This window comes from Amblyomma americanum, chromosome 4 (genome assembly GCF_052857255.1).
Source record: "Amblyomma americanum isolate KBUSLIRL-KWMA chromosome 4, ASM5285725v1, whole genome shotgun sequence".
NCBI classification, from domain to species: domain Eukaryota; kingdom Metazoa; phylum Arthropoda; class Arachnida; order Ixodida; family Ixodidae; genus Amblyomma; species Amblyomma americanum.
In genome coordinates this window covers 56,287,479-56,315,415 of record NC_135500.1, presented here as the reverse complement: position 1 = coordinate 56,315,415, position 27,937 = coordinate 56,287,479, and the positions used below count along the sequence as shown (strand labels likewise).

The window sequence follows — 27,937 nt, the reverse complement described above, 5'->3', positions numbered from 1 at the left end:
TGCCTCTGTGAGCTGCTCCCATGTGTGTTTATTGTCGTCACTGCTCCTCGGCAACAATGTGCTTGATCCGCTCTGGCTTGACTTCGACGGTACCAGGACGGCTGTGGGCCTGGCGGTTGGCTTCCCTGCAATGTGAGAATGCTGATTAGTATGACATTAAGGGATATAAGAAACGTGCAGGAGCCGAATGATCCGATTTCAGCTGTTGGAGATAAAGGTATGCAGAATCAGTATATGGCAAACGTGTTCAGAAAAACTGCTCTCCCCAGCTGACCTTTCCAAGACCAAACAAAATGCACCAGATTTGTTGCCTTCTTCATCCTTGCAACCTTCACAGCCACTTCTTTACATGAATAAAGTAATTTATAATTTATTCTCTTCTCTCATGCTGTTTAGGTCACTTGAGGCATGAAAGAAATTGTGCCACTGATTCGTCGCCATTACAGCACTTTCAGCAGGCTGCCTTCAGCAGAGTGATGAATTAAAACTACATATCAGTGGTTATATTGCGCATCACGTGACATGAGCACATGTAGTACATAACCATTGTATCAAAGTTGAAACGAAAATGACAAGAAAAAATTCAGTTTCGAATTCTCTAGCAGCCATAGGGGAATAGTACTGCGCAGTGATCCATGTAGTCCTGTGTCACTAATATGGACACTTCCTCGGGAATTAAACTGTCTATAATGAAGAAAAACTGATTAAAGTCACTCCAGTGCATAGTGGCATGCTGGGAAGTGGAAATAGACATCATTGGAGCTCTAAGCGCCATCATATTTAGAACAATGTGATCCAGTTTTAAGTGCCCGGTGGCCCACCAAACCTGACGGTGTCTAACGGCGTGACGATTTACGACGTGCCACTACATGTTGGCACTCTGTCGGCTAACAGCTGCTTAATGCGGGTTTCAACGTAGCACAAGCTGCAGAGGGAGTTTTCTTCAGAGCTATTCATACAATACTGCAAATGGTAAGATGCGTTGTGCAGGCACAATGCGGCTGTAAAGCATGACGCCACAAAGTTACTCTAGCATTTGCACTTGTACTTTACCGTGTGCTGCTGTCCTGCACACAAAATACAGGAAAGATCTGGTTATGGCAGTCAAGATTTTATTCTCCCTGTCGTGCATATTGACAACAAAGATGCATGGGGCCCCAATTGGGTCTGCATTTACACCCCTGTCCGGACAACAGTTTGCATAATAATGAGGCATAAGTGCATTTAAAGGGATATAGAAGTCGGTTTTCCTGCATAGCAAATACTTCACTACTGCGGTGCAGCTCCTGTGGAGAGAAGCTGGTTACGGCGCTGAAGGTTTCTACTGTAAGCCCTGCATGCGCGTGTACTACCGAACAATAACCCACAGCACAGGGAGTACGTCTGCCTCCTAGCCTTGGTTGCAGAGCCACAGAAAGCTTTGCAGGGCTGTGTTTCACCTCCCCGTCACGAAGCAGCGGCTTGGGAGAAGAGCACCTCAATCGCGACGACAGGAGCATAAAGGAAACTGGCGGCTTTTCTCATATTCCAGAGCTATCCAGCGCTGCATCTAATTCCTTCCCCAAAAACCGGCCATGGTGAAGGAGTTCTCTTATGCAGGGAAGGAGGCTTCCAGAAAATACGCAAGCAAAAGTTTACTGTCAGTACTCGACTCTCAGCCTGTGACATGAACGCTTTGAATGTCAACTGTGGTGTAAAAACAGAGAACCGTTCAGAATCTGGCCTTGTAGCTACTTGACCAGAAACATCTTGCTGTGCTGCGGACGGCATCGACAATGGCGCAAAACAGGAACAGGCTATGAGGTGCTAATGCTTAAAAAGAAATGACCAGCGAAGCACCAGTCGGCGTACGAAACGTGGTGCGCAGCTAGTCTCTGACAGCTGCCAAATTCCGCGAGCTGGTGGCGAAGTTCGGATGCCAAAAGTATGCGGCCAGGCTATTTAAAGAGGCCCGCCTAACATTATGCGCACACCAGATGTGCGCGGGCTACAATGCACCAAGCAAAAGGCAGGATTTTTACAGGAACGCTTGTCTTGCCGACAGTGCCAGTGTCCTCTTTCGGGAGCCCCATGCGAAATTCCGCAAGTGGGCTTTCCTGCATACCACAGTTGACGAGCTGGCGGAGCTCACACTAGAGGAGACGACTGTAATGAGCTGCTGGCGTGAAGCAGGAAAGACATTATCAAAGAATCAAACAAAAAAAATTGGACGCTTTCACGTTGCGATTGTTCGAAGTAGGTGGTCGGCCATCTTACTTTCATCAAGCGTGGTATGTGGGAAAGCCCACTAGCGTAATTTCGGATGAGAACCAAGCCTAGTAGCGTCCCAGTGTGACTGATCCACTCAATAAATGACAGAGAAGAAAGCGAACGCCTTTGTACAAGTTTTCTGAGCTTGATAGTTGGATAATTTTTTACTACGGTCGGATTTATAAAAGTTGCTGGTATTCGTTCGTGGTCTAATATTCGTAAATTTTCGAATCGAATATGAAACTAACAACAAACACATTCAGTTTGTATTCGAAATTTCGAATACTGTCCTCACACCGCTACAAAGTTATGACAGAAGACTGCCCGGATCGACCTTCTAACAGGCACACTAATTGCTCACCGCTAGCACTTATTAATTGCTCAGCGCGAGCACTTATTGGGCACCATGCTGCACACGCACGAGGTGGAGGGACGTACTTGCGTTTCCGGGACATAAGCATGGCGTGCTTCTCCTTCTGGGCATTGTAGATGTGCTTGGGCACATGCCGGTGGCGGGCGATGCGGCGCACCTGCGGGTGCTGCTGGAAGCGCTCCTTCAGCTTGTCCTGGTACTGGAACGCCATCTGCTCCCGGTGGCTCAACTGCACGCCACAGACCACCCGTGAGACCCCTCCACTGGAATGGGCACCCTGGCATGGATATGCTTTACACCGTGCCCTCAAAAAGTGCCCGAAAGAATCTACTACAAAAGCTTGGTCTAAGCTAGTCGGTGCATCAAAGGGAGTGCAGAAAAAAGATGGATGAAGACAGGTCTCTTCATCCATGTCTTTTCTGCACTCCCTTTATGTTAATTAATCTGCTACAGTAGGACACAAGCTAAAAAAAAAGGAGCAGTCTGTAACAATGTCCACATCATCTGTATTACTCCACTGACCAATCGCAACAATAAGAAAAATTAGCTTTTTTTAATGTTTGACTTTATAAAACAAGCCAGATGCGTCAAAATTCTTGAGCTTATAATTTCACCTAGTGATCAGCTTCTTGTTTAACAATGTCGCAGAGGAATTCTGTTCGGCGGTCGTAACCGTGGACGGATATTTGCTGCAGGCTTCAGTGGCATCCTACTACAGCATATCGGCTAACTCTGTTCACACGGCCTAGGAGGAATATATGTGGCTCTGGGAAGCCGAGTGTGCCTCGGCCATTCGAAGACATGCAAACCAGTCCCTAAAACACAGCAGCATAGTTCCACTACCCTTCATACACTGGGTTTGGGATATCGCAGCCATTCCAGCGGGTAAGTAATCCATGATCACAACTCTGCTAACGGTGCATTTATTTATGACAATTTCTTGTCACCTAACTACATTAAATAAGATGGTTCCACCATCCCCACGTCTGAATGCACTCATGTTTGTGAGCAATAAGCCAATGTGAAAGGAGAGCTTGAACTTGAAATCAAGCCGAATTACACTATAGTATTCCAGTTTAGCTATTTGAACACAAAAATACTCTTATATCAGGAACCTTCAGCACCGATTTTAATAGAAGTTAAAGTGTAGTGACTATTCTTGAATAATTCCTATTCGAACTCTTAATTTTAAACAAATTGCTAAATGTAGCCTGAAAATTTCCACAATTTTTATTTTTACAAACCTGCAGCTCTGTAAAAAAAAATAAGAGCATTTGAGGTGCACGAAGTAGCATGTTAAATTATATCGACATTGTGCCGTTAATTTACAAAAGTATTTCTCAAAACTTGCTCAAGTGACTAAACCATTTCACTAACTTAAGATGATAGTTTTCGTGCTCCCAAAACCTTATTTCTCTGCATTGAGTAATTTTTCATCCGTTTTTGCAGCACAAATACAGAGAAGAATGAGAGTGCCAAATGCTGATATTCTGCCATTTTAATGTGAAAGCATTGAATGGCTCAATGGCAACGAAGCGTTCGGGGGTTCCACAGGGATCTGTGCTTGGCCCACTACTGTTTCTAGTGTACATTAATGATCTGCCTTCAAACGTAACATCTAACATACGCATGTTCGCTGACGACTGTGTACTTTATCGTGCTATTCTCTCCACTGCTGACCAATCTTCTCTTCAAAATGATCTCAATGCTGTTCAGGAGTGGTGTAATAAGTGGCTAATGGAACTTAACCCACGTAAATGTAATCTTTTGTCCATCAGCCGCCGCCGTAATCCTCTAATTTTCACTTACGAAATATCAGAAGTTCCCGTACAACTAGTTCAGTCATATAAGTACCTAGGCATAACAATTTCTAGCGATCTTTCTTGGAGCTTGCATGTTACTAACATAATATTGTCAGCAAACAAGACGCTAGGTTTCCTCAAGCGCCATCTTCACCATGCTCCAAAACATGTCAAGTTGTTAGCTTACAAATCATTCGTCAGGTCCAAACTAGAATTTGCATCCCCCATTCGGAATACTCATCAAGCTTACCTCATCAATGCCCTCGAATCTGTTCAAAATCGCGCTGCTCGCTTCATTCATTCATCGTACTCTTATGACATCAGCGTTTCCTCCTTAAAAACAGCATCCGGATTATCACCCTTATCGCTCCGCCGTCGCATTGCCAGCCTGTCTTTATTTCACAAATTCTTCCACAGCCCTATGCACATCGCACCTCACATTCTTCCCCCGGCACGCATATCTCATCGCACCAGCCATCACCTACAAGTTGCCCGTCCACGCTCACGCACCGTCACTTTTTCTAATTCCTTCTTTCCTCGTGCAGCCGCAGACTGGAACGGCCTTCCAAACAACGTTGCCATCATCACTTGCCCAAGTCTTTTCGCTGAAAATGTAAAAACTTTCCTGTTATTGTGAATCTGTGCTTTTAATTGTTGCCACCCCTTATGTAACACCCCTCTTTGGGGCCTTTAAGGTAATAAAATGAAATGAAATGAAATGAAGCCTGGCGTCGCCGCTGACCAGCAGCAGTGGACCCTAAAATTCCAGATGATGTCACCATGGTATCAAAAAAAAAAAAATTCCTTCCAAAGGTGAGGGGGAACTGAACCCAAGCCTTTCACTCTGCGAGCCAAGCACACAGCCCATGGGCCACAAAACCGTGTTGCTTCATGGTAAACAAAGGTGAACCTTGTATATGCGTTGCCTTACGACTATATACGCTAATGACCAGGTGTGTCATTAGAAAGGGAGGAAAACAAATTAAATAAAAATAAAAACTACTTTTGCATTAAAAGCAGATAAGTAGTTTTAAGTTCCTTCTGTAATTTTTAAGGGCTTTCTTTAAAGAACTGACAGCCTAAACATAAAATTGCATTTCCCATGGTCTAATTTTTTTTATTGCAACAAGCTGCATCGAAATCACTTAAAGAGCCATTCAACAGAACTATTTCTCTGTCCTATTCACTGAAGGTTCCTATTCACTAAAAAAATTACAAAAAGACGACAGAGAAGAGCATGTTACAGAACTTTGTCACAGCTGTCAAAAACAAGGTGTCCTCTAGCATCCAGTCACAAAGAAAATATATCTGTTCTGCCTTGTGACTGAGGTCATCAAAATGAGGCATTTTTTTTATTATCACGAATTTATGATTGAAGAAACTCTAGTATGTTGGAAGCAATGCAAAGCAGATTTTGTGATTTATTTACACCAATAAAAAAATTTACTGGGTGTTTGGTGAGCCTTCCATTTTTTTTACGCTTATGAACGCAGGAGCTGTCATCTGGCATTTTTTCATCATGACGTTGGCGATGTGCGGGTAGCAAAGGCGTGGACGTGGCTTATATGTTTGCATCATCTCTAGTGGCACACTAGAGTGTTCAAAAGATCCAAAATTCTGCTCATTCTACGCAATGCATGTTAACCAGAAGGAGGAACAAACTTTTATTTGTCTTATGACAAAAAGGATAGGGGTTAGGGATAGATAAGCAAGGGCCCTCTAGACTAAGAAATTCTACAAATTCGTATCATCCCAGAATTATCAACCATGATCGTATCATCGAGATTCTACTGTATGCGGCAGTGAAATTTTCAAGTTACATATTTTTAGAATATCTTGGTCAAACAATCTGGAATTTGCGATTCTAAGCCTAGTCTTGCATGACAGATTGCATGACAGAACTGCTTCTCGCATGGCAATAATTCAGACAAAACCTTGTGAAACACCCAGAGCAACCTACTGACTCGCAAGAAATAGCATGGGAGCACCTCTTGTCACGTCGTTTTTTTTTTCATGAACAAAAATAATTCACACGACAGCTGCTGCACTCATGCAAAACGAAAGACTTATTAAATAACCAAAAATTTTTACCGGCAACAGCAAGTTATAAGGTCACCAGTTGAAGTGGAACGACTGTTGTTGTGAGTATCACCTGAAGCCTCAATAGATGGCATAGGCTTCTACGTTAGAAGAAAGGTACATTAACCGTGAAGGGGAATTAAGAGGCGCAGAGAAATGTGGCAGTACTTGGGCACCTGAGCTCGCTCACACTTAGAGGCTATGAGGAGAGCAAAGTGAAACACTACTTGCTCAGGCGCTCAAGCTCGGCTGTGCTTAGTGTTGCAAGGAGGAGGTTCTGGGGAGAGGAAATACGGCTCCATTCCTGCAGTCTCCCCCAACAGTGCAGAATGTTGTCTCACTGTTGTATCCTAAAAAAAACCACAGTAAACACCTGACAGAAGCCAAGGAGCATAGGGGATGTTATTTTTTTTTTCAAACTGTGGTGTCAATTATTTGCAAACTAATGTGTACTTAGTTTATCTCATAAAGATAATTGGTAAGAAAGCAGAAGAAAAAACAACCATATGCCGTTGGTGGGATCCCTACCGAAGACCTCTGAATTGCAAGCAATGCTCTTAATCTGCAATTAATTGACACTACTAATTGGAAAAAAAAAGGACATCCCCGATGGTCCTTGATTTCGGTGACTGTTGGCTTCCGTCATGTACGTCACAACGAGCACCTCTTTTCCGTTCCCTTGCCTGTGACATTAGAGTGAGAAACCCTCTAATTTTTCAATGTCAAAGATCAACCAGGAAACACTGCTTCGCAGTGCTGCCAACATGTCAGAAAGCTAAATTTGTGTCTGTTGAAAAAAAATTCGTTGGAGGCACTTGGATATCTCTTAACTGCGGGAAGGCGAAAGCCGTTTGCGACTCAATGCACTGATTTGAATTTGCCGTGCTTGAAATCATTTCACAACAGAGGAGAAGAGCAGCTGGCGCCAGCATGCCGCCACGTGACCTAGGTGGTGGTGTAACGGAAGTACGGTCACCGGGAGTATGGGCCATTAAAGACTATCGCCTTAAAACACTAGATCGCTTGGCATGGAATGACCCTGAAGCGAAGCACAGCCTAAGCCGCTGCCTTGTCAGATGCAAGCCAATATTGCATCTGCTGCTCCAGTTACAGCGATACAGACTTGCTCATTTTGAGAAATGAAAATTTTTGCACAGTTGTTAGAGAAGGCAATCAAAGGTGAGGCAGTCAAATGCAAAGCACCAATCAATCCCTGTAGATTGCGACAGGGGGCTAAATGCTTGTACATAGCAGAGTAACCAAGCATACCATTGCCATCCTCTCTGTAGAGGCTGACAGAAGTGAAAAATGGCTAACATTTGCCCTTTATGCTACTTCAGCCCCTAAACTAATCCAACCGGTTGTGACTAAATGCAGGCATGCCAAGAAAGAAATGGGACGCACCACTCCCAGCTTCTGGGAGGCATAGGCTTTCCAGAGGCGGATGTTCATCTCGTTGGAGCCGCTGAGAATGTACCGGTTGTCGAGCGACCACAGGACGCAGGAGAGGCGCTGCATCCTCTTCGTGTGGTACACTTCCCTGCGACACACAAGCAGAATAAGCACAGCAGAGGTACTCCCTCTCTTCTCTGGCACTTATAAAAGGCTCGAAAGAAGGCAGGGCGCGAAAGAAAGGCATGCCCGCTGTAATTAAAAGCTATGCTAGGAAGTGAATGATGCATGACTATGTGCAAAGACCAAGCAGGCCTTGAGGCCTAGAAAACATTTGCACCGGATAATCTCACTGCAACATTTAAGATCCAAATCTTAAAACTACTGTTCTTTACTTATAGTAAAATTCTAATTAAAATCACTCTTTTCTTTTATGTAGAGTCCAAATATGCAATTACAGTTTGAACAGCACAATTAGAACTTGAGTTACTGTCTGCAGTTTTGCAATTTTAAAATTGGCCCCTCCGTTACAGGCCATCAGCCAAAAAATGTTTATGAATTATTTGAAATATATACAGAACAATCACCCAAGATGCATTTTGTGCGGTGACACTGTTTTACACTTGCAGCAGTGAAAATATATTGGCAAAAAACCCATGAATAGAATGTACAGAACGGGTTGGCTGATAATTTATGAAAGTAAGTAAGTAAATTTAATGCACAATGTAAAAGCCAGTAAAAGTAACATCACCGCAGAGCTCTACTCCTTGCAAAAAAATTGATACAAAGCTCATTTCAGAGAAAAAGCCCATAAGGCAAAGACTGCATTTATAACATCACAAACGGGGTAAAGAGGCTTGAAATCAGTGCACTTATTAAGTCACAGTAAATCGATTTGTGGAAAATCGCCTGCAGCTTTGGTTGAGCTGATATGATGGCATCTTGAGAGGTGCCAAACGAAAGGGCATAAAACAAGCTTTTAAATGGCAGCAAAATGGTGGTGACTGGAGATCATAACTGCATTCATGTGAAGTGGAATCTTATTTTGAAGCTCACACTTTGTTTTTCAGCTGTGCGAACCTCTAAGTATTCATTTTTTTTTTGTACTCTGGGACCATTTCAAGCCTGGATATTTTGTGGAGATATAGTCCAAACATATTTAGTTCGAAAAACTGTTTTTCGACAATAGACTTTCTCGTTATCTTTTTAGATCTCAAGACCTGCATCCCCCCTCCCCCCCCCCTTTAATCTTTAAAGATAGCAGATACGCAGAACACTCAAGGATGTGTAAACCAATATTATGCGAAAAAAATGCTGCAGAAATTACTAGCACTGTAAATATTACATATCCACTGCCCAGTAATAAATACATTAAGCATTTAAGCATTAACAGCTAGGTTTCACTAGTTGGCCGTTCCTTAATCTATTTTCATTTCTTTATGAAAAGCCATTACGCCCATGTGCAATGCATGCTACATTTTTGTTGTACCAAATGTCTTGAAATGACCTTCAAGAAACCTTTGTAAGACGTCTTAGAACTAGCTGCGCACAAATATTCAAAATTTCAGACAGTTTGCAGACAGATTCCATTTTCAATTCACAGCACACTTTTACTCTCGATGTGCAGGAATACATACTGTTCAAGTAAAAAGTAAAGAAAACACCAAGTTTAAAGACTGAGAGGAATTGCACCGAGCCCTGAACATTACATACAGCTTGCATCAAAGCTGCTGCGGTGTTTGTGAACAGTTTCATGACATGCTTGTTTTATTAACACTGGCAAAATCAAAACTATTTTGACATTTCTTTCACAACTGGCCTAGCATATGATACGTAGTTCTAACCTGCTGGTTCCCTTTAAATCCCGTCTGGTTCATGTGCAAAGCCTGAAAGTGGTGACATGAGTAAACAGGGCCACATTGACAGCCAGTCATACCTGCTGCGACCATAGTCCGTGCTGAAGATGCGCACCGTCTTGTCGTAACTGCCCGACACAAACTCTTTCCCGGTCGGTGAGTAATCAACGTCCATCACTGCCACCAAGACAAAAAAGAACAATGATGAGGCAAACAAACAGGTAGCCTCTGATTTGCCATCCTGCATTGATCACAGGAAAGCAGCGAGATAAGAGTTATCAAAACAGGAGAAATTCGGAGTTCTCTTGGCTTGTGCCTTATTATGTGTAATACATGTTTCCTTATGCTGTGTCCACTGTGCAAGAAAGGCATGCGGTGCAGGTAGGCTGAGAGCGCTGACACTGTCAAAAAAATTACTCTTATTCTTAAAGAGATGCAGCTACAGAAACAGTTAACAATAATCAGCTGTATTCCTTGCGATTCCAATGCACTGCAGGCTAAGCAAAACAACTGCATCGTTTGAAATTCAATGATGCAAAAAACTGCACCAGAAAACAATGATAAAGGAGGCATGGGGGCATTCCTTTGTGTCTTTCATCAACTGGCCCCCGCTACGGCACAGTTGGCACCCCATTAGAGCACTATGCCCCTACCCTTGTTGCTAGCTGGGAAACACACCTGCCTTGCTTCAGTTCTCATTTCCAAAGTTCGTGTCAACACAAGTGATGCATACTTCAGGCTCTGACAGGCCCAAACTGGTCTGTACACAAGTAGTGCTTCACGGGATGCCTAGCATGAACAAGTGATAAGACTTCAAAACTGAACTGCCCAATACGATCCTGCACACCTGAAACTTGTAATTTGAATAAGTAGCTGCCAAAGCAGCTCCTCGTACAATATTCTTTTAGTGTGCACCGCATTTGGTTGACAAAACAAGCAGACCATTCTGAAGCGAATACAGCAGCTAGATCAGCAAAAACTGCTGTAGCCAAATCACAATGGGAATGAGGTTGAGCGCTGCTCTAATCAGTGAAATATACCACTGTGAACGCGCAGCTTTTGTGAAAAATGTACAGATTACCGGAACTGCCTCTTGACCATGGCTTATTTTACACATCAGGGCTCCAAATCTTCAGAGGGTGAGAATTCTTGTCACCACACCTCTGAAGGCTGCCGGGTGTGCTACAAGGGTGGCCTCTGTACTTTTGACAAAGGCCCTTGTCAGGAGGCCTTCCAATGTCATGGTGTGCTATTGCTTAGACAGCTATGGCCTGACCGCTACTGTCATATATGGACTATACTATAGAGTGCAACACACAGAGCAGAGCAAGTTCTGCTGTGAATTTGACTTTTGCAACAGAGTAATGTCTGTGTTTGGACCCAGGCCTGAGGTTGATAAAGCAGCAACGTATTCAAAACGAACGGCAAGCTGCACCACTCACCAGCCGAGACGTGATCCACGTGGACACACAAAGCTGACTTCAGGTTTCGCATGTCAAAAGTGTACAAGCTGGGGAAGAAAAGGAAAAGGCACTGTCGTCGCAACCAGTCCACCTAAAAGGCTGCACCTAAGCCCCCATATACAGTGACACAATAATTCGGACCTGAATTGGACCAAATACTCACTTTAACCATGCATTGCTCGATATGTAATAGTAGAAGCCAAAATACACTTGAGGTAGACAAGACCAAAGTGTGGATTCAAGTTTAAGTTTAGCACATGGAGAAAATACGCTCCAACTTCTCAGCTGAAATATTTGGAAAAAGAGTGCAATGCCCAGGTCAGGGACAACTCTTTCAACTGAGAATATTCTAAAGCCTATACAAATATAGCACTGAAAGGAGCACAGAAATCTGCGCGTGCTTTCACATTTGAGCTGGGGCACATCACACCACCCTGGTCACTCGGACAGCAGTAGTTTTTTCCCTTACGAACGTCTCACTTGAAGACACAGCTGCCTCACACGGGCTTCACAGCACCCCTTTCACATGCTTTTAATATGAGTGCACCGAGAAGTGTTGTCTCAAGACTTCAGTGCCTCATTTGCTGCCACACTAAGGAGCCATGACAAAGGCATAAACTGAAGTTTATGCAAAACTAAACTCTAAATGGGAACAGTCGCAAGCAAGGCAAGATCAGATGATCAATAGATATAAAAAAAATCTGCATTCCCATTTGGTTATGGCAGCACTAATGCCACTATTTACATAACATTATAAGCAGAGCAACAAAAATATACCATCATCAAAGAAAGGTTTCCCCACACCACAAACCCAGCAATTAGGGCTAAAAGAATGAGACAAGCAAAAGATTTCACTATCGTTGCTGCTCATAAGCAATGAGAGTGACACACTCGTATTCACTTTCCCGTCAGGGCGCAGAACACTTGCAGAGGACGCGTGTACACTCACTTGTAGTCCTCATTAGCCAGTGTGAATACAAACGCCTCCATGGGGTTCCAGGAAATGGCGTTGGAGCGCATCTCCAGGATAACGCGCCTTATTGGCTGCGATTCCCGCGAGTCATACAGAACAATGCTCCGGTCACTTGAAGCACTCGCCATCACATTGACCTGCACATAAAGAACACAGCACGGGACATTTCACACAAATGAGAGCCACCAAAGGGAAGGGCAAATGGATGACTCCCAAAGATCCAAACCCAATTCAGAATTAAGTGCAATTCAGACCCACTACACAGTGTGATGACAGAGAATATACAGTTGCAGAAAGAAATACTATGCAGACGACACTTTGGCATGCCAACTCTTCCCTAGCATTGCAGAATGAAAACAGAAAAGTATTCCATCCATGACTGCGCTGCCCATCAACCTACCTTTCAGCTTAAAGGAATGCCAGCAGCATTTAAATCTTTTCTAAGGAAACCTTTTATGTATATTGTCCCCAGATGTGCATCAAATATAGAAAACATACACAGTGCCTCCTCAGTAAACATTTCCACACAATTCAGGCTGAACTATCTGCAGCAAGAAAATGGCAATATGCTGTCGCACGGATGGTTCTCATGCATGAATAGTGCTGTGGTGAAGCTGCACAGAAACACCTGTACTGGGGCTCAGGGAAACAGATAAGAAAGCAGTCCTGGAACTCTTGGTTTCCACAAAACAAAACTCGAGGGCAAATGGTATATTTCACAGGAGAAAGACAGCCCAGTTTTAACCTTACAAAGCGCAACATTTCAAGAAGAGCCACCAACATGAAGAGCGTGTCTCAAACAGTGAGTCGCTGAGTCACTGCGATTGTTCTAGCAAGACAAACATGGATTTACTTGTCCTTGTTACTTGTCCTTGTATCACAGCAAGTATCTTAAGATAATGCACTGCAAATATGTACTAAGGTTGATGCGACAATTCGCAGGAGACCATTTCTGAAAGACAAGACTGTTTCCAAGGGTTTGTCCATACCACCGTGGACGCTGAAGACCATAATGTGCGAATGCAGCCGTCTCCAACAGAAGCACATATTTCACCACTCCCCAAAATGAACGGGACTCAAAATGGCCGCCTGGCTGCTTGCAGAGTGCGTGCATGTGAAATCATCAGTTTTTGATTTTAATGTCATCAGAATGTAAATGTAAATAACATCATGATGTTAATTTTAGAAGCGCGGCCACCTGCCTTTCAATTTCTCACATGTCACAATGACTGCGAGGAAAATGAAAAGCATCCCAGAACTGCGCCACAAAAGCTCGCAGATATGCACTATAAACCAAGAGGAAATTCAACAAGGCGGTTCCTGCACAATGAAATAAGTGCCAGAGATGTGCTGTTTATTTTGAAAAACTAGTCAAAAACTTGCATTAGGAAAGCTCGCGACTCATCATAAATGCAAAAATAAGCCCAAATTTTCAAAGTCCAAAAAGTTTTCTCAAGGTTACAGTAACAGTGGTCATGTTCGCTTCAATCACACAACTAACAGATGTTGACCATTATGGTTGCAGATATTGCAAGGATAGGTGGCTGTAGCTGGCACAAGACAGGGTTAACTACAAAGATATAGGAGAGGCCTTTCTCCTGCAGTGGGGGTAGTCAGTCTCATGATGATGCTGATATTGCATGCAACGTCTCCCCCCCCCCCCCCCCCCCCACCACCACCCCCAGGGAAAAAAATTTAGAGGGTACTTTGGAAATCTAAAGTGCGCTATGCGAAAGCTCTTCTGTGCCCAATAACAGATCAATAACTAATTGCTAATTGATGGCTAATTATTATGTAGTGACTAATTACCCATTGCTGATTAATTACTAATTTATTAGTAACTGCTAAGAGTACATGGGTTATAGCATACTATGCCATTGGTGACGTCAATAGGATGACTGACAGCTATAGTGTGACAGATTTCGCAGATGGACGGACGGACAACGATGAGCCATTAAAGGCTTTCGCCTTAAAATGATTTAGAACAAAGTCGGGAACAATTTCTGGAAGAAACAGGACCACGTACAGACGATCCGAGGTTCAGCAAAACTCTTTGCTATATCAGGCTCTTTACTACATCAGTTGCTGGTGATGGTATGGCTCTGAGGATGCTCTCTGGTAATTCATTGGCTACTTAGTAAACACAGTGTTGGTTTACAAAAGAAACACTCAGAAATACCTTCCATCCTGCTCTTATTGTACCTTTTTGTGATAATTATTTATTTCGAAATATCACAATTCATGTTATCAAAAGTTTTCGATTTTGTTTGTCTTGAGGAAGTACCGCATTTGCACACATACAATGTGGCTACGAATGTAATGCGAGTTTGATTTCATGTGAGAACAAAAGTTTAGCGTGAACAAGGCGTCATTTTTCGCAGCCTTAAGAGTCGTTTATTATACGCGGCACACAGTGGAGGCGCAGCCGTACCGCTCACTCAGTGCAGCCACCCGTCCCTTTCTTGCCACCCTTTTCTTTTCTTCACTGCATTTTCAATGTCTTTCCTTTTTAAGCAACCCGCACCTCTTCCTTTCTGCGTTCATAGCCCGATTTACATTTTTTTGAAGCGAAGGCTTCACTACGCTAGGTAAAGCCGCTCTTCGCGTGGCACTAAATTTGACCTTCTTTGACCTTTAACAGAGGAGAAACTACATGACAGCTATGACATCACTCAGTGCCGCCGCCGCTGAAACCGAGCGCTTGCCTCTGTTTACAAGCTGTAAATTACATCTCCCCACTCCGGGTCTACCTGACAGACCGGGAAGGAAAAGATTCTAAATGTAAAAATTGCGGCGAAAGGGGTACTCTTACAATGGGAATGCGCCGAATCCCTGGGCGCCGGTTAAACATCAACAGTACAGAAGCCTGAGAAGCTTCGATGCGGAGCGAGGACCCTGCCATCCAGCAGCAAGCCACCCGCCTCGCGGCTGAGGCCGTGAAGAAACAATGCATCTTCACTTATCCTTAGTCTGCGGAGCATCCCAAACCTGCTTCCCAAGCCTGCGTGCCCTACCCGCGTCTCAGGCCTGCGTGCCGGAAACGGGGATTTGGGGGCTCCTTCTTAGTGATCAATGAAGCTTTCATTCATTCATTGCCTCTGTTTTTATAGGCCATCAGCGTTCATTGTGTTCATTGGTGTTGGTGTTGACAAACTTCTAGACTCCGATTATTTTGAGGAAACGAATTCGCACATAACTTGCTCCCTGGGTCAGTGGACCCATGGCGCTGGTGAGAGAGAGAGATGTGGGCTGCATGCATTAGCGCTGGCAAGGTTGTGGCAGACACGCGGAACTGCAGCAATAGGCCCCAGCCCAGTGTTCATTGGGTGACCACCCTCTCGTGATCAACCATTAATTTAACCACCACTTGCCATGGTGGCACGGCAGGCAGACCCATTGCCTATTCAGTGTGCAGAACGCACTAAACGTTACAGATGCCAAACCGCGTCTACTTCTCCAACACACCACAGCTTTCGCTCTCTAACCAGGTCCAGCAGTAGTTAAACCGCAGCTAACTTTTTTTTTTTTCTGTGCGCGCAACGCGCTTTGCCTTATGGCCCCCAAGGGCTTTAAGAAGTTGGCTTCTCCCACAGCTTCCGAGCTTGGCGGTGAAACTATCTAAAAAAAAAATGCGCCGGTTTATCATCTTTGGTATGCATTTACCTCCCAAAATCGGGCCCGCGCATGCCGCGTTGTCATCATTCCGCGGGAGGTACGTCGCCACGGCCAGGCCCTGTTTAAAATAGCCGTTTTATTAGAAAGAGAGAGGGAGAGAGAGAAAAACTTTATTTGGTCCATTAAGTGTTTAGCGTTCGGTCTTCGCTGCAGTCATCGCTGCAGACTCTTGACCTTCAAAGCAGGGTTGGGCCCCTAGTCCAGGGCTCCACTGAGTCGCGCTGCTTCGCTTGCGTGCTGCACCATTGCCCTTTGGGCGGCGAGCTCGCAGCTGGCGAGCCGGCTCTCCCACTGCTCCGCACTCGGGGTTTTGTGTTGGTGGAACGTGCAGTTTCGCTTACACTCCCAGGTTATATGGTAAAGCGTGGGGGTTGCACCGCACCACGGGCATGTGTTCCTATACTGTGTAGGATACATCTTGCTAAGTATATGTAGGTTAAGGAATGTTCCCGTTTGCAGCCTCTGCCAACTAGCTGCTTCTTGTTGTGTGAGGCCCTTATGTGGCGGGGAGTATCTAATTCTCCTGCCTCTTTGATAGTTTAGGTATTCTGAAAATCCGATCTCCACGGTGAAGTGCTGTCACAGGGCATATGGCCGCTCGGCTCGATACGTGATATCTCGAGCCAAGCTGTCTGCCCTTTCGTTTCCTTCTATCCCCGTGTGTGCCGGAATCCAGATTAATGTGTGGGTTGCTGTTTTTCTGAGGTGTACTGCTTCGCGGAGGATAGCTAAGGCAGCCCTGCAGATTCTACCTTTCGTATAGTTTCTGCATGTCTCTTTTGAGTCCGTTAGGATGACCAATGATTCGTCTTTTCGATAGCCCTCAGCCGCTGCCAGTGCAACAGCGACCTCCTCCGCTTCCGCTATCCTGACGCTACGTGTAGTTGTGCACGTGATTAGATTGCCTGCGTTATCAACTACCACCGAAGCTGGCTTGTAGTAGCTTTCGCGTCTATTCCATGGATACATGGTTGCACCCGTGAAGACTGTGTTTTCTAATTTGGCTAAGTACCTCTCCACATAATCTGCCCGCACCTGTCTCCTGGCCGCGTAGAGATTTGGGTCCATGTTTTTCGGAATGGGATTGACCTGCAGGGTTTTAAGGATCTCGTCGGGTATATCGGCGGATCGATCAAGATGCCCCCTTGGGTAGCAACCCAATCTTGTCAGGAGCGCCCTTCCTGTAGCCGTGTTTCTGAGTCGTTGCAGCTTTGCTCCGTGCTGTGCTTCTGCCAGCTCCACAAAGGTGTTGCTGATTCCTAGCTGTAACAGCTTCTCATTCGATGTGTTTCTTGTTAGGTGGAGTGCCGTCTTGTAGGCCTTCCTTGGGATTGTCTCTGCCTGTTCCGTTTCGCTTTTGATCATGGGGTGGTATGGCAGCGAGTAGATGACCCTACTGACTATGAGGCTTCTTACTAGTTTTAGCGTGTCTTCTTCTTTCATTCCATGTCTCCGGTTGGAGACTCTGGTTATCATTCTGCCTACCTGTTCGGTCGACTTGCCGAGCAGGCAGAGTGTGTGGCTGCATTTTCTGCTTGCTTGCAGCCACATCCCTAGGACTCTTATCATGTTTTTCTCCGGGATGTTTTGCCCCTCTAGTTTCACTTCAAGCGGCGCGTCAGTGGGATGTCTTCCTACTCTCAATAGTCTTTCGATGGAGGCGAAATTCTAGAGGCCCGTGTACTGTGCGATATCAGTGCACTTAAAGAACCCCAGGTGGTCGAAATTTCAGGAGCCCTTCACTAGAGAGTTCATCACAGCCAGAGTCGTTTTGGGGCGTTAAGCCCCATAAACCAAACCTTTACTATAACTGGAAAAAAATTTACAGTTGCCTATGGGAGGTGAAATGGGACTGCAGTTTCACTTTACTATATCCGAGTTTACTATAGCAGGGTTCTGCTTATACCTATCATTTTCTTTTCCATAGCTCGCTGCACTGTGCTCAATTTAGGTTCCCGAATAATGAAGTGTATCCAAAAAATGGAGGGCGGAGGGGGTTCCAAATTTTCAGTCAGCTATTGCAACTCATTTAAGCTATACCTCACTTGAGAGCTGTCTCCTAGGAAGTAGACCGCATTGCATTCATTAAAATGCACAGTTTTTATGCTACTGACAACGTGGACCACCCCCAATAATGTTATTGTGACTAACAAAAGGATCTAACACATATTCATTACATGAACACTGTGCTGCTCTCACACGAGAGTAACAAACATGCATAAGCTGAGGTCTTCTTACACGACTGCCCACACTGTGCCCAGCCACCACAATAACAGAAGCACGCTCACCTCAATCGGGTTGAAACGGACGGCGTAGACAGTGTCCACACCCCAGTTGAGTGTTCGCAGGGGCTCGGAGCGCGAGTGCTCCCACAAATGGACATTCTCACCACAGGTGGCAAAGAGAGCCTCCTGGCGATGGTGCGTGATGCCCGTCAGCACACCCTGCCAACCAGGAGAAGCACACCATGACCTCCCAGCCATTTCACATTCAAAGGCTAACACATATTCCTCATATGTTTTTCTATCTCAAGAACAGTGATATCCATTAGCCTAAAACTATGTCATGAGCAACACGCTCTATAGCACAAAGAGCCTTCTCAAAATCACTAACCTCCTGTGATGTGAGGAGTACGGAATGCTCATCTTCTGTTAATCATTGTGCTGAATTACATCCACCCTTCCATCATAATAAACCACTGGTAAGTTAACAGAAAACCAAGCTTGTACACTGTCATCAACCCTCTTCTGTTTCCCTGCTGGCTATGCTTCACAACCTGTTTCTGTGTTACATTCTCAACACACAGCACTCTTCGAAGGCCTTACCAGCAAAGGAGCAAAACTTCAAAGGAGCAGCAAAGCAGGTATGTACATGGTGCAGCCCAAACGTGAAACAGTCATTGAGCTTTGAGTTGAGTTTTAGAAATAAAGTGTAATATTTTATGCACTTGTTGAGCTCAGAAATTTATTGCATTTTGCTTCCCCATAAAAGAACTGTAGCCTCAGCAATCAAGTCTCAGCACAAAATTTTCCAAGCTGCACCAGAATAAACAGTCATTTCTGAAGGGAACATTGGGCTTTCAAGCCACCACAATTGTCAAAACGAAAGAGCTCATCGTTTCAAACATGGTATCTTCAAACTCTGCAAGTACCCCTATTTTCTATTTTGTTTTCAAAATTTTTCATATTGATTAACATTCCAGACTTTAACAGCACATTCAGAGGAAAAATGTTTGGTTCCTCAAGTCATGGCAGTTGCTCCAGCAGCAGCATAGCATGTACACTCTAAAACCTTCAATTACTATAGCTGGAACGAGATGTCTGAGAAGTCACATTTTCAGTACCATTGATTAAACTTAATTTAGAAAATTACAAACCTTCCCTAATTTAACAAGATGCTGCTGACATCTTGTGTCCCATGCTAAGCTGTAAACAGCGTTGCGTCAGCCCTTATTCATTTTCCGCAGTTTCTTTGTAGCTTTTTGCTCGAACAATGCCAGACGTTTACGGCCCTTGGAATCTATCTACCGAAAAGTAACCAAATGTTTCAGACTCGCAAGAAGAGTGTTTACAGTGATTAGTTTAATTGTTTTGTTTAGAAATAAACAATGAAACATAAATGAGGGCAATAATAATATGCATGGAACCTACTTGGAGTACATGCTTGTGCATGCATGCGTCTATCAGACTAGCCCTCAAAACCACTTTGCAGCGCTGCCCCCCCCCCCCCCCTCCCCCCACTACACTGCACAACCCAATGTCTGGCACAGTGAACTCCTTCAGCTCTCACTCGTGTGATGATGGTGTGAACTGGCTCGTCTGGCTCGCCCCGTGATGGTGACTCCGTGTGCCACGTCTTGATGTTCTTGTCGTCACCAACCTGGAAACAGCAGGCTGAGATGCAATTCTCAAGGCAAGGAGGAGGCATAGTGGAAGGCTCTGAATTAACTTCAATCACCAGGCCTTCTTCGTGTGCATCGAAATCCAACTGCACGGACATTTTCGTGCAACACCTGCCCAGAAATGCAGCCAGCCACCGCAAATGAAATCACATCCACAACCTTTTGCACAGCAGCCAGACACAGGTACATGAGAGCAGTGACCCATCTTTTCAGAAAGTGTTACAAGCACCAAAACTGGCCCTTTTTCAAAGCATACCAATCAAAGAATGCTTATATCCTGGGAATCACTGTATGTCCAGCCACATAATTCACTTGCATTGAACTGAAATTCTCTATTTCAACACCATGGGACACCCACAGCTGCAACTCCACTAAATGCAAGCTAATTCCTTTCACCTGCAAAAGTTCAAACCCCGACTTCACTTGTTTCAATAATAACACTGCTGTATCAAGGGTTTGATCCTATGATTATCTAGGCGTGCATCTAACCCCTGATTTAACATGGCCAACACATATCACCACCACCTATGCCAAAGCATCAGCAACTTCTCCGCAGCCTTCGGATCTCGCCTATTCACACCCGTAAAATCACACACCAAACATTTGTCCGTGTTCCGACAGAATTCACTCTAGTATTACAGGCTCAACACCAAACTTATTTAATCCCAATGCTGAAATCCATTCAAAACAGGGCAGCCTGCTTTATCTGGCGTAACTGTGACCTAAATGCAAGCGTTGCAAAACTGAAACAAAATATCGCACTCCATACTCTTGAAGTTCGTCGCTTTTTATGTCTCCTCCATAAATATATGTGCCTATTACCAAGTTATACCCCTTCACTTAAAATTCCACAGTGCTTGTCCAGATGACTTCATAATCAATCCAGCTTCAAGCACATTTCTGGCAAGACAACTTGCTTTCAGTTCCTCTGTATTACCTCATGCAATTTCAGATTATGAAGTCTTTCTTTTGTGAGTGCTTGCATGCACATTATAGTTTCCTGCATACCTTTTGTTGTTCCTTTATAAGTGTGACTATTCATCACCGTTTGTGTAACGTAACTTTGTTCTTGTGCGACCCCCTTATTGAATGCTGCAAGGTATTCTAAATAAATAAATAGAACAAAATTTGTCAGCCAGAACAACAAATACAAAGATCCAAATATAGAAAAAAATGGGACAAGCAAGAGGCAAAAAAACAACAGCTTGTTGCTTGTGCTCGTTTTTCTCTGCTAGGACAGAATGAGCAGCATTTGTGCCGCGCAGACAAGTACAAATAGTATGTGTTTGAGGAAGACATCACATGGTGCGTGACTAGTACAAACAAAAAATTAAAGGGGTGACTACAAGGCATTTCATTTGCACATTGAGCCTACATCTATCAGACACATACTTTATCAAGTAACCCATTCTGTGCAAACAAGCCCAGCAAAAATTTTCAAGCTGATTTGCTGAAAGGGCATACACAACAAAGCTACCGAAGTGGTAGCCTTGTGGCAGAGCATCCGCCTCACATTCAAGAGGTGCTGGGTGGTTCTAGCCCCAGTGCTGCCAGGTACCCACCGGATCTCTAATGGATACAAGATTCCCCCCCTCCCCCACCCCCTGTGCTTGACTTTTCTGGGGTGAAATGGTTGGGAAAAGGGTCTTGCACCAAACCGTTGCATTGATGGGCCAGTAATTCGTTTCACCATCAAACAACCCTAAATCTGCCTCGTGTGGCAAAAGCCCACTTGGGGCCCTTCTTCAGAGTGCCAGTTCAAGCCCACAGAGAAGGGATTTGAAGGCGCAGGCTCCTTTTCCAAGCCACACAACCCTGGGAAGCCGAGCACCAGGCCGGGCGATGGCTTGTACCCATTTCAGAAAGCTGGTGGGTAGCCGGCCGGCAGTGGGAGTCGAACCCACCACCTCCCCGAACCCAAGGTGGGTGATTCGACCAGGTGAAAGACTTGTGTAGATAATTTAAGATACTAACACACTTGACACAACACTACAGTGCACTGTTCATCAAATTAAAAAACATTCTTCCTGATGCCTCAAGCCAGGACCATACCCTCCCACTCACTAAACTGTGTTCATGCGCATGAAATTAAGATAAATAGCATTAGCGACAGAATGCCAGGGGCCTTTCTGCTGCTGTGCAAGAGTGATGAATGTGGTCGATTGCTGCATCTTGTGACAATGCTACTACAGTGCAGAGAACCTTTTCCATTTCTTTGCGTAAGTATGTGACAGGACTAAAAAAAAAGGGGGCTGAAAACTCCTCTAGTGGATAATTTCTTGTCCCCACTCTTGCAGAAGAAAAAAAAGATGCCACTGATTCATTAGACTATAAAATGCAGGAAGGAAATTGCAATCCAAGTATTGCCAGCTTCCTCCCACCTTACCGTGAGAAACCGCTGGCCATCACCCGGAAATGCGATTCCTCGCACCATGCCCTGGTGCGCCTGCACAGTGCGGATGCACTTGCGCTCCGCCAGGTTCCACACCTTCACCTGTAAGGGCGAGGATGCACAGGATGAAACCACAGCAGCCACACTGGAAAACGCCACCTCTGCACAGAGAGCACTCAAATGGTTCCCATGCGGTGGCATAAGCCCTGGCCACTAGCCAGTATTTTCTCTTGCACCAGAACGATCCTTTGATGCACTGGTGCCAGAACCTCTTCCATCCTTTTTGATGCAGAAATGCAGCCTAGGGTTTGCATAGCAGATTTTTCGGGGATGCAATTTTCTGTTCGCATTGCTGTTAAGCTGTGCTGTATATGTGGCTGTGGTTTCAGCTCAGTGGACTGCCTTATGACTTGTCTTTAAAGATGTGTATTTTGTAATTGGCTTATAAGTGTCATGCGACTAAAGAGTATAAATAGCGGTGTCCTCGTCAAGTAAATGGCCTTTTGTCTACCACTTGACCCGGAGTCTCGTCTCGGTTCCTTCCGAGCCTTCGCACCCGCCACAAGTTGGACAGCAATGAACAGTAATGGTGCAATTTGTAAGCATACACTGCATGCACAATTGTCGGTGGGAGGAAAGATTGAACATGTTATCCAGATGGGAGTGGAAGAAGCCAATGACAAAGAAGTTACCCTCAACAGAACACAAAGGCTTCCACGGGAGCTCTTTCAGGAAGAAGAAGAAAAGAGCTGAGCAAAGGCACTGTAATTAATTACTACAACTGCAAACACAACCGGTGGGACTGTGCTTATGAAACAACTGCAGCAAATATTTAGCAGGTGCCTGTTTTTATTTTACATTTATTTCTACATTCTGAAAGCTCTTCCCGAGCGCACAAGTGGTTCCAGTTACACACTTGGTATGAAAAACAAAAGGTCGCAGAGCCAGTTCAAAAATAAAGAGAGCACACAAACAATACCTTAAATGATTTCATGTAACCAGTCCAGAAACACACACACACACACAAATAAGGCAATCAAGAAAGTCAGAATGCCCAAATGTAAAAGTAAAAAAGCTAAATGAATGACAAATACCTTTCATGCCTCCAAGTTCTCTCTACATGTAAGCATATATGTTACACTTAACACGCACACATGTGCACAAATATACATGTATTAAACAGAGCAGCAACCAACTACCTCAGCGGAAAATAATCCAACTGCATTACTACATGATGAAATCAAGGCTATTAAAATAATGCGACTCATGGGCTGCTGTCATGATCATCCATTGACAAATGTTTTAAGGTTAAACTGAGGCTGAATACAAAGTGACAGGGCACTATTAAACTCCACACAATAAAGCAGGAGCATGAGCTTTAGTCTAGAAACCATCTTGCTCTGAAAAAGAGTTTCACAGTTGGCCCTGTGATAAGGTATCACACCTGGACTGACATGAATAAGTTCAAGACTATGATTTCCAGAGCTAAATTCTGAATAAGCTTCATCTTGTTAAATATACACTTCTGATGGGAAATACAGATTAAATAAGCATATTGCACCATTAGTCAAACAGTGTCCTCCTAACTACAGGAGGAGCTTCATGTAGCCTCCTCCGGAAGAAGATTAGTAGCCCTTCATCATTGCTACAGATAATGCCCCAGTACTTAACTTCATCACATTTCATTTTGTCAGTCCTGTATGATGAGCACAAATAATTTAAAGAATTCTTCTCATTCAAATAGACTGCACATTAATGGTTTATTTTCAGTGAGTTTCATTCTACACTTCAAAAATGACTAAAGTGACCTTGGTGACTCATTAAGCATAGTTTGGTCCTCAACCACTAACAACTGAAATGCAAAAAGGCTATTGGTAATGAGTGAGCCAAAGCAGATAAGATAACTCTAATTTATAATGAGAGTTATTTGAGAGGCTCATTTCTAATGAGTTAACTCTCATTAGGAGAACCAAATCCTGTGGCACACCAGAAAGAACAGCGAGGTTATCTTGAATGCTCACATCTGTGACAACACACTGCCAAAATAAAAATCCCTGAATCAAATCTCTCTTCCTAATCTTGCACAGTTCAGGCCAGTGCCTCAGTAAAGTTGTGAGCGCAAGGTGGATGTCGGCAACTGGTGCGCTGCTCTCCAGAAGAGGCTCTACACCAGAAGACTTGCACACGAAAAGACTGACAGACTTGACCGCAATGTGACTTCGCATGCCTTGTGCTACCACCAAGCCCAAACTGTCACTTTATAGCACTTGTGTGCGTTCTTTCTTGTCCCTGTGTGCTGCTGTGCTATTTTGTATACCTGGTCATATAATAATATGAAGCATGCTTCAGCGATCAAACACTTGTCACGCCTCACCTAAGAAAAATTACAAAGTACTTCATGCATATGTTAGCACAGGCCTCGGATACGCTCACATATGAACGCAAAAAACCATTCCCCACACCTCCACCAGAGTCATACAGTAGTTAGCGTAGGGAACTCGGGCCTAGACGGCAGAGGAACAACAACTCTGAGAAGCATGGGTAGCGGCAGCGCACTGCGAGGCAACTGGAATGAAACGTCACTTTTTTCACCAAAGCCACGAGCGTGGCACACGAGCTTTGTGCCGAGCAGCCACCGAGCAGCTATTGTTGCAGACGCGGCATTATCTTTTCTATAGCATGTGTAGGAAAATTTAAAACGCCCAAGTGCACTCCATAATATTTTGACTGCAGCTGTACACTATACAACTATGCACACTTAAGGAGGCAACAGTTCCAACCATCAGTGGTTGGCATAGCTGACAACCGAACACTAGAAGCAGGGATGCCAAGTCCCAAGATACGGAGCCTGGTGCACCTTGCGCCACCTCCCAACAGCACACGCTACTCACTGTGCTTGGCCCACCCGGGCACATGACAGCCAGGAGCAGCAACAGCCAGAAAGACGTCCCCCCACCTGAGCAGCAAGGCCAGATTTTACAAGTTCCAAAGCCTAGCCCACAGGCATCTACAGTGCCACTCACACGGAGACATTGTGAAAACTAACACGAACAAAACATAGAAGACAGAAAGCAAGCACATATCAGAAACTATTGTGGGGAGGGGCCCAAGGAAACTTCTTATGACCCGAAGTGCGAAACTCAACAACAATGCCATTTGCTACCTATCCCAGTGGCATGGGGACGCACAGCATGACCCAATAGGTCTTGAAGCTACGTTCTGAAAAGATGCCCTTTATGCGAGCCAAATACAAGATGTCACTCTTTTTCCTATTTCCTCATCACCACTGCCATCAGACGTCAGAGGCATACACAGCCATTGCTCACAAGTCATATCAGCACTCGTGAGTCTTCCAAGGCGATGTGCGATTTCAGAGGTCTTGCAAGTTGGTGCAGTGCTACTGTCCTCACTTACCATAGCCTACCAGCTAAGATCATGGAGGTCCATCATCTTCTTTTGTTTGAAGGAAAAGAATGTCAACAGAGAGCGATAAAAAGACACTGCGAGAAGGAAGTTTGTTCCTTCTTTCCAAGCTGCACTGAGTCGCTAGCAACTGATGGTAGGGAAGCTTCAACAGGAATGCAAGACATGTGGCAAACATCACTAATGAAGTCAATGTCTGAAGGTACCAACTAAGTATAGTTTTCATTGGCTTTATATTTGTCTTAGTTTCATAACATTAACACATTCATAACGGCAGTGATTTTTGGGGCCCTAATTATTGTGCGTTGGGACCCACCGATTGCCTGTAGAGTTTCAGGGGTGTGGGGTGACCCACCAGTGAGCCTTCGGCGAAGTCAAGTTATTGAAGCAGACAACAGATGGCAATAGCAAACTGGCATGTGTGTTTTTCACAAGGTGTTTCAAAAATCTTAGCTGTCTTACGGCTTCATAACGCCACTCAGTATTCGTGCTGCACAGCAGGAATACAGGATGTGACCCACCGGTGACTCATGACACAGTGAATGTGTTAACAGCATTTTTCTGTCATCATTTGGTCCTTGACTGACACATTCTTCAGAATAATTATGTTGCAGGAGTGGTTTACAAATAAGTCATGCATTTGCTGCATGCCTTGCTTACACTGCACCAATAACCGTGAAACAACACGCGCTACAGACGGCGTTCAGGGCAACGAAGCTGTGCATACCTCGCCATCGCAGGCGCCAGAGAACAGGTGTGAGAGGGACCTGGGGTGCTTGTGCAGCACCTGGACCCCGTCTCGGTGGCCATCCAGGCTGCCCAAGAAAGGCCGTGCAAAGATTTTGTCCAGCTTGACTGCATTGAGCGCCCGCGTGTACTCGCGGCACACTTCAAAAGGATGCAGGCTGGGGTCAAAGTTGCGCTGCACTGCAAGTGAGAGAAGAAGAGAGAGGTGCATAAAGGTGCACCTAGTCCGGCAAGAATTCACGGCACTGCAGCAGCAAAGCGACATCTAACCACAAGGGCAGCTAGACGACTCAAAGCAGTTTCAGGTATCCACACACATCTTGCAATCAGGGACAGAGGTTGTGCCAAAGAGAAAGTTTAAACGGATCAAGAAATGACAAAATTGCTGACCTGACGGTATAGAAATGTACCGTTTTGGTAAGTGGCATTTGTTGAGGAGGGCTCTCTAAAGAGCCAGCAGTAAGCGCACCACGAGGGGAGTGAAAATGTAGAGCACAGCCTTCGTCAAAAGTACAGAGCCCAGGGGTTTGCTTCTAAGCCGTGTAGTGAGGCTCTTGAGGAATCCTTTGGAAGCTCCAAGTTGCGCAGAGGCGAGACTTCCTCTCCCCTTCAAGAGGTCTGAAACGCTGGCGATGCATAACTGACCACACAACATGGCCCAGGATGAAGCCCCTTGGGCTCTGTATTTTTGACAAAGGGTGTGCATACGCGGCATACAGTCGTCATCAATGCACCTCTCAGTTCCAAGTAATGCTTGACGAAGGCATTCCCTCCGCCGAGCCAACTATATTCTGTTTCCTGTCACGTGTGTGGCATTCATCCTACGGTGGACATGGCATTCATGTTCAACGCCATACAAGTCCCGCTGCGTTTTAACCTCGCGCCACAGCCTTTCTCAAGGGAAGAGAAGCCCTGCAGGATGTCAGACTTCCGGACTGTCGACCACCGCTCTTGCTATTATTACTTATCCGGCACGAAATTTGGGGCCTGAGGCACCCGCTGAATACCCCGTGAAAAATGCAAAAAACAGCAATCGCTAGGCTTAAATCCGTTCACATTTTTCCTGTGTGCGCGCCGTTCTGCACAGATTTACCTTGACATGCATACAAGAGTGCCCCTACGAATTGCGCTAGTGGCATAACATCTAAACCGCACCATAGCATTCCCCGAATAAGCAACAGGGTTACGAGGTTCTGCTGACAGACTAGAAAATATTAGCTCATTCGCAACACAGGAACTTGCACTTGAACACGACTCAACATCTGCACCAGTCACTGGAGCTCAAGATACAGCCCGGGGTCGGGACAACACGGGCCTACCTTTGTGAATGTCATGTTTCGTTTCTCTCAGGTAGTCATCCGGATTTCTCGACAGCACTTTCACTTTCATGCCGCCGCTGTGTACGAACAAGAACTAGTGAAAAACGTTCGACACCGAAGTAAAGAGCCGCAATCACGCGTCTGACACAGGAACCATCTTTAAATGAAAAGGATGATTAGGACAAGTCAGCAGTTTTGTATTTGCACTAAGTATTTTTAAAAATTTAAAACTAAAAACTCGTGTATTCAAACTAATTTATTATTTTTAGAGTTCTATATGGTTGTGTTATTA

General features: G+C 44.8%; 1 protein-coding gene across 1 annotated transcript; it reads right to left on the bottom strand.

The window, feature by feature from the left end:
• Window positions 1-6: 6 nt before the first annotated feature.
• Window positions 7-27,809, bottom strand: LOC144127958 (DDB1- and CUL4-associated factor 13). Its single transcript, XM_077660976.1, has 11 exons — window positions 27,646-27,809; window positions 26,307-26,506; window positions 22,151-22,258; window positions 19,653-19,742; window positions 18,152-18,307; window positions 12,165-12,325; window positions 11,195-11,262; window positions 9,833-9,929; window positions 7,909-8,044; window positions 2,689-2,852; window positions 7-125 (listed from the first exon to the last, which is right to left on the bottom strand). The coding sequence occupies exons 1-11, from the start codon at window positions 27,713-27,715 to the stop codon at window positions 38-40; spliced, it is 1,338 nt and encodes a 445-aa protein (XP_077517102.1). The 5' UTR covers window positions 27,716-27,809; the 3' UTR covers window positions 7-37.
• Between the last annotated feature and the right edge of the window lie 128 nt (window positions 27,810-27,937).

Excerpts from the sequence above, each read along its gene's own strand:
- LOC144127958 (XM_077660976.1), bottom strand. The coding sequence starts at position 27,715 with ATGAAAGTGAAAGTGCTGTCGAGAAATCCGGATGACTACCTGAGAGAA. Across the intron at positions 26,507-27,645 it reads GAAACATGACATTCACAAAG|TGCAGCGCAACTTTGACCCC; the intron begins GTAGGCCCGTGT and ends TCTCACTTGCAG. Across the intron at positions 126-2,688 it reads CTTATGTCCCGGAAACGCAA|GGAAGCCAACCGCCAGGCCC; the intron begins GTACGTCCCTCC and ends CTCACATTGCAG.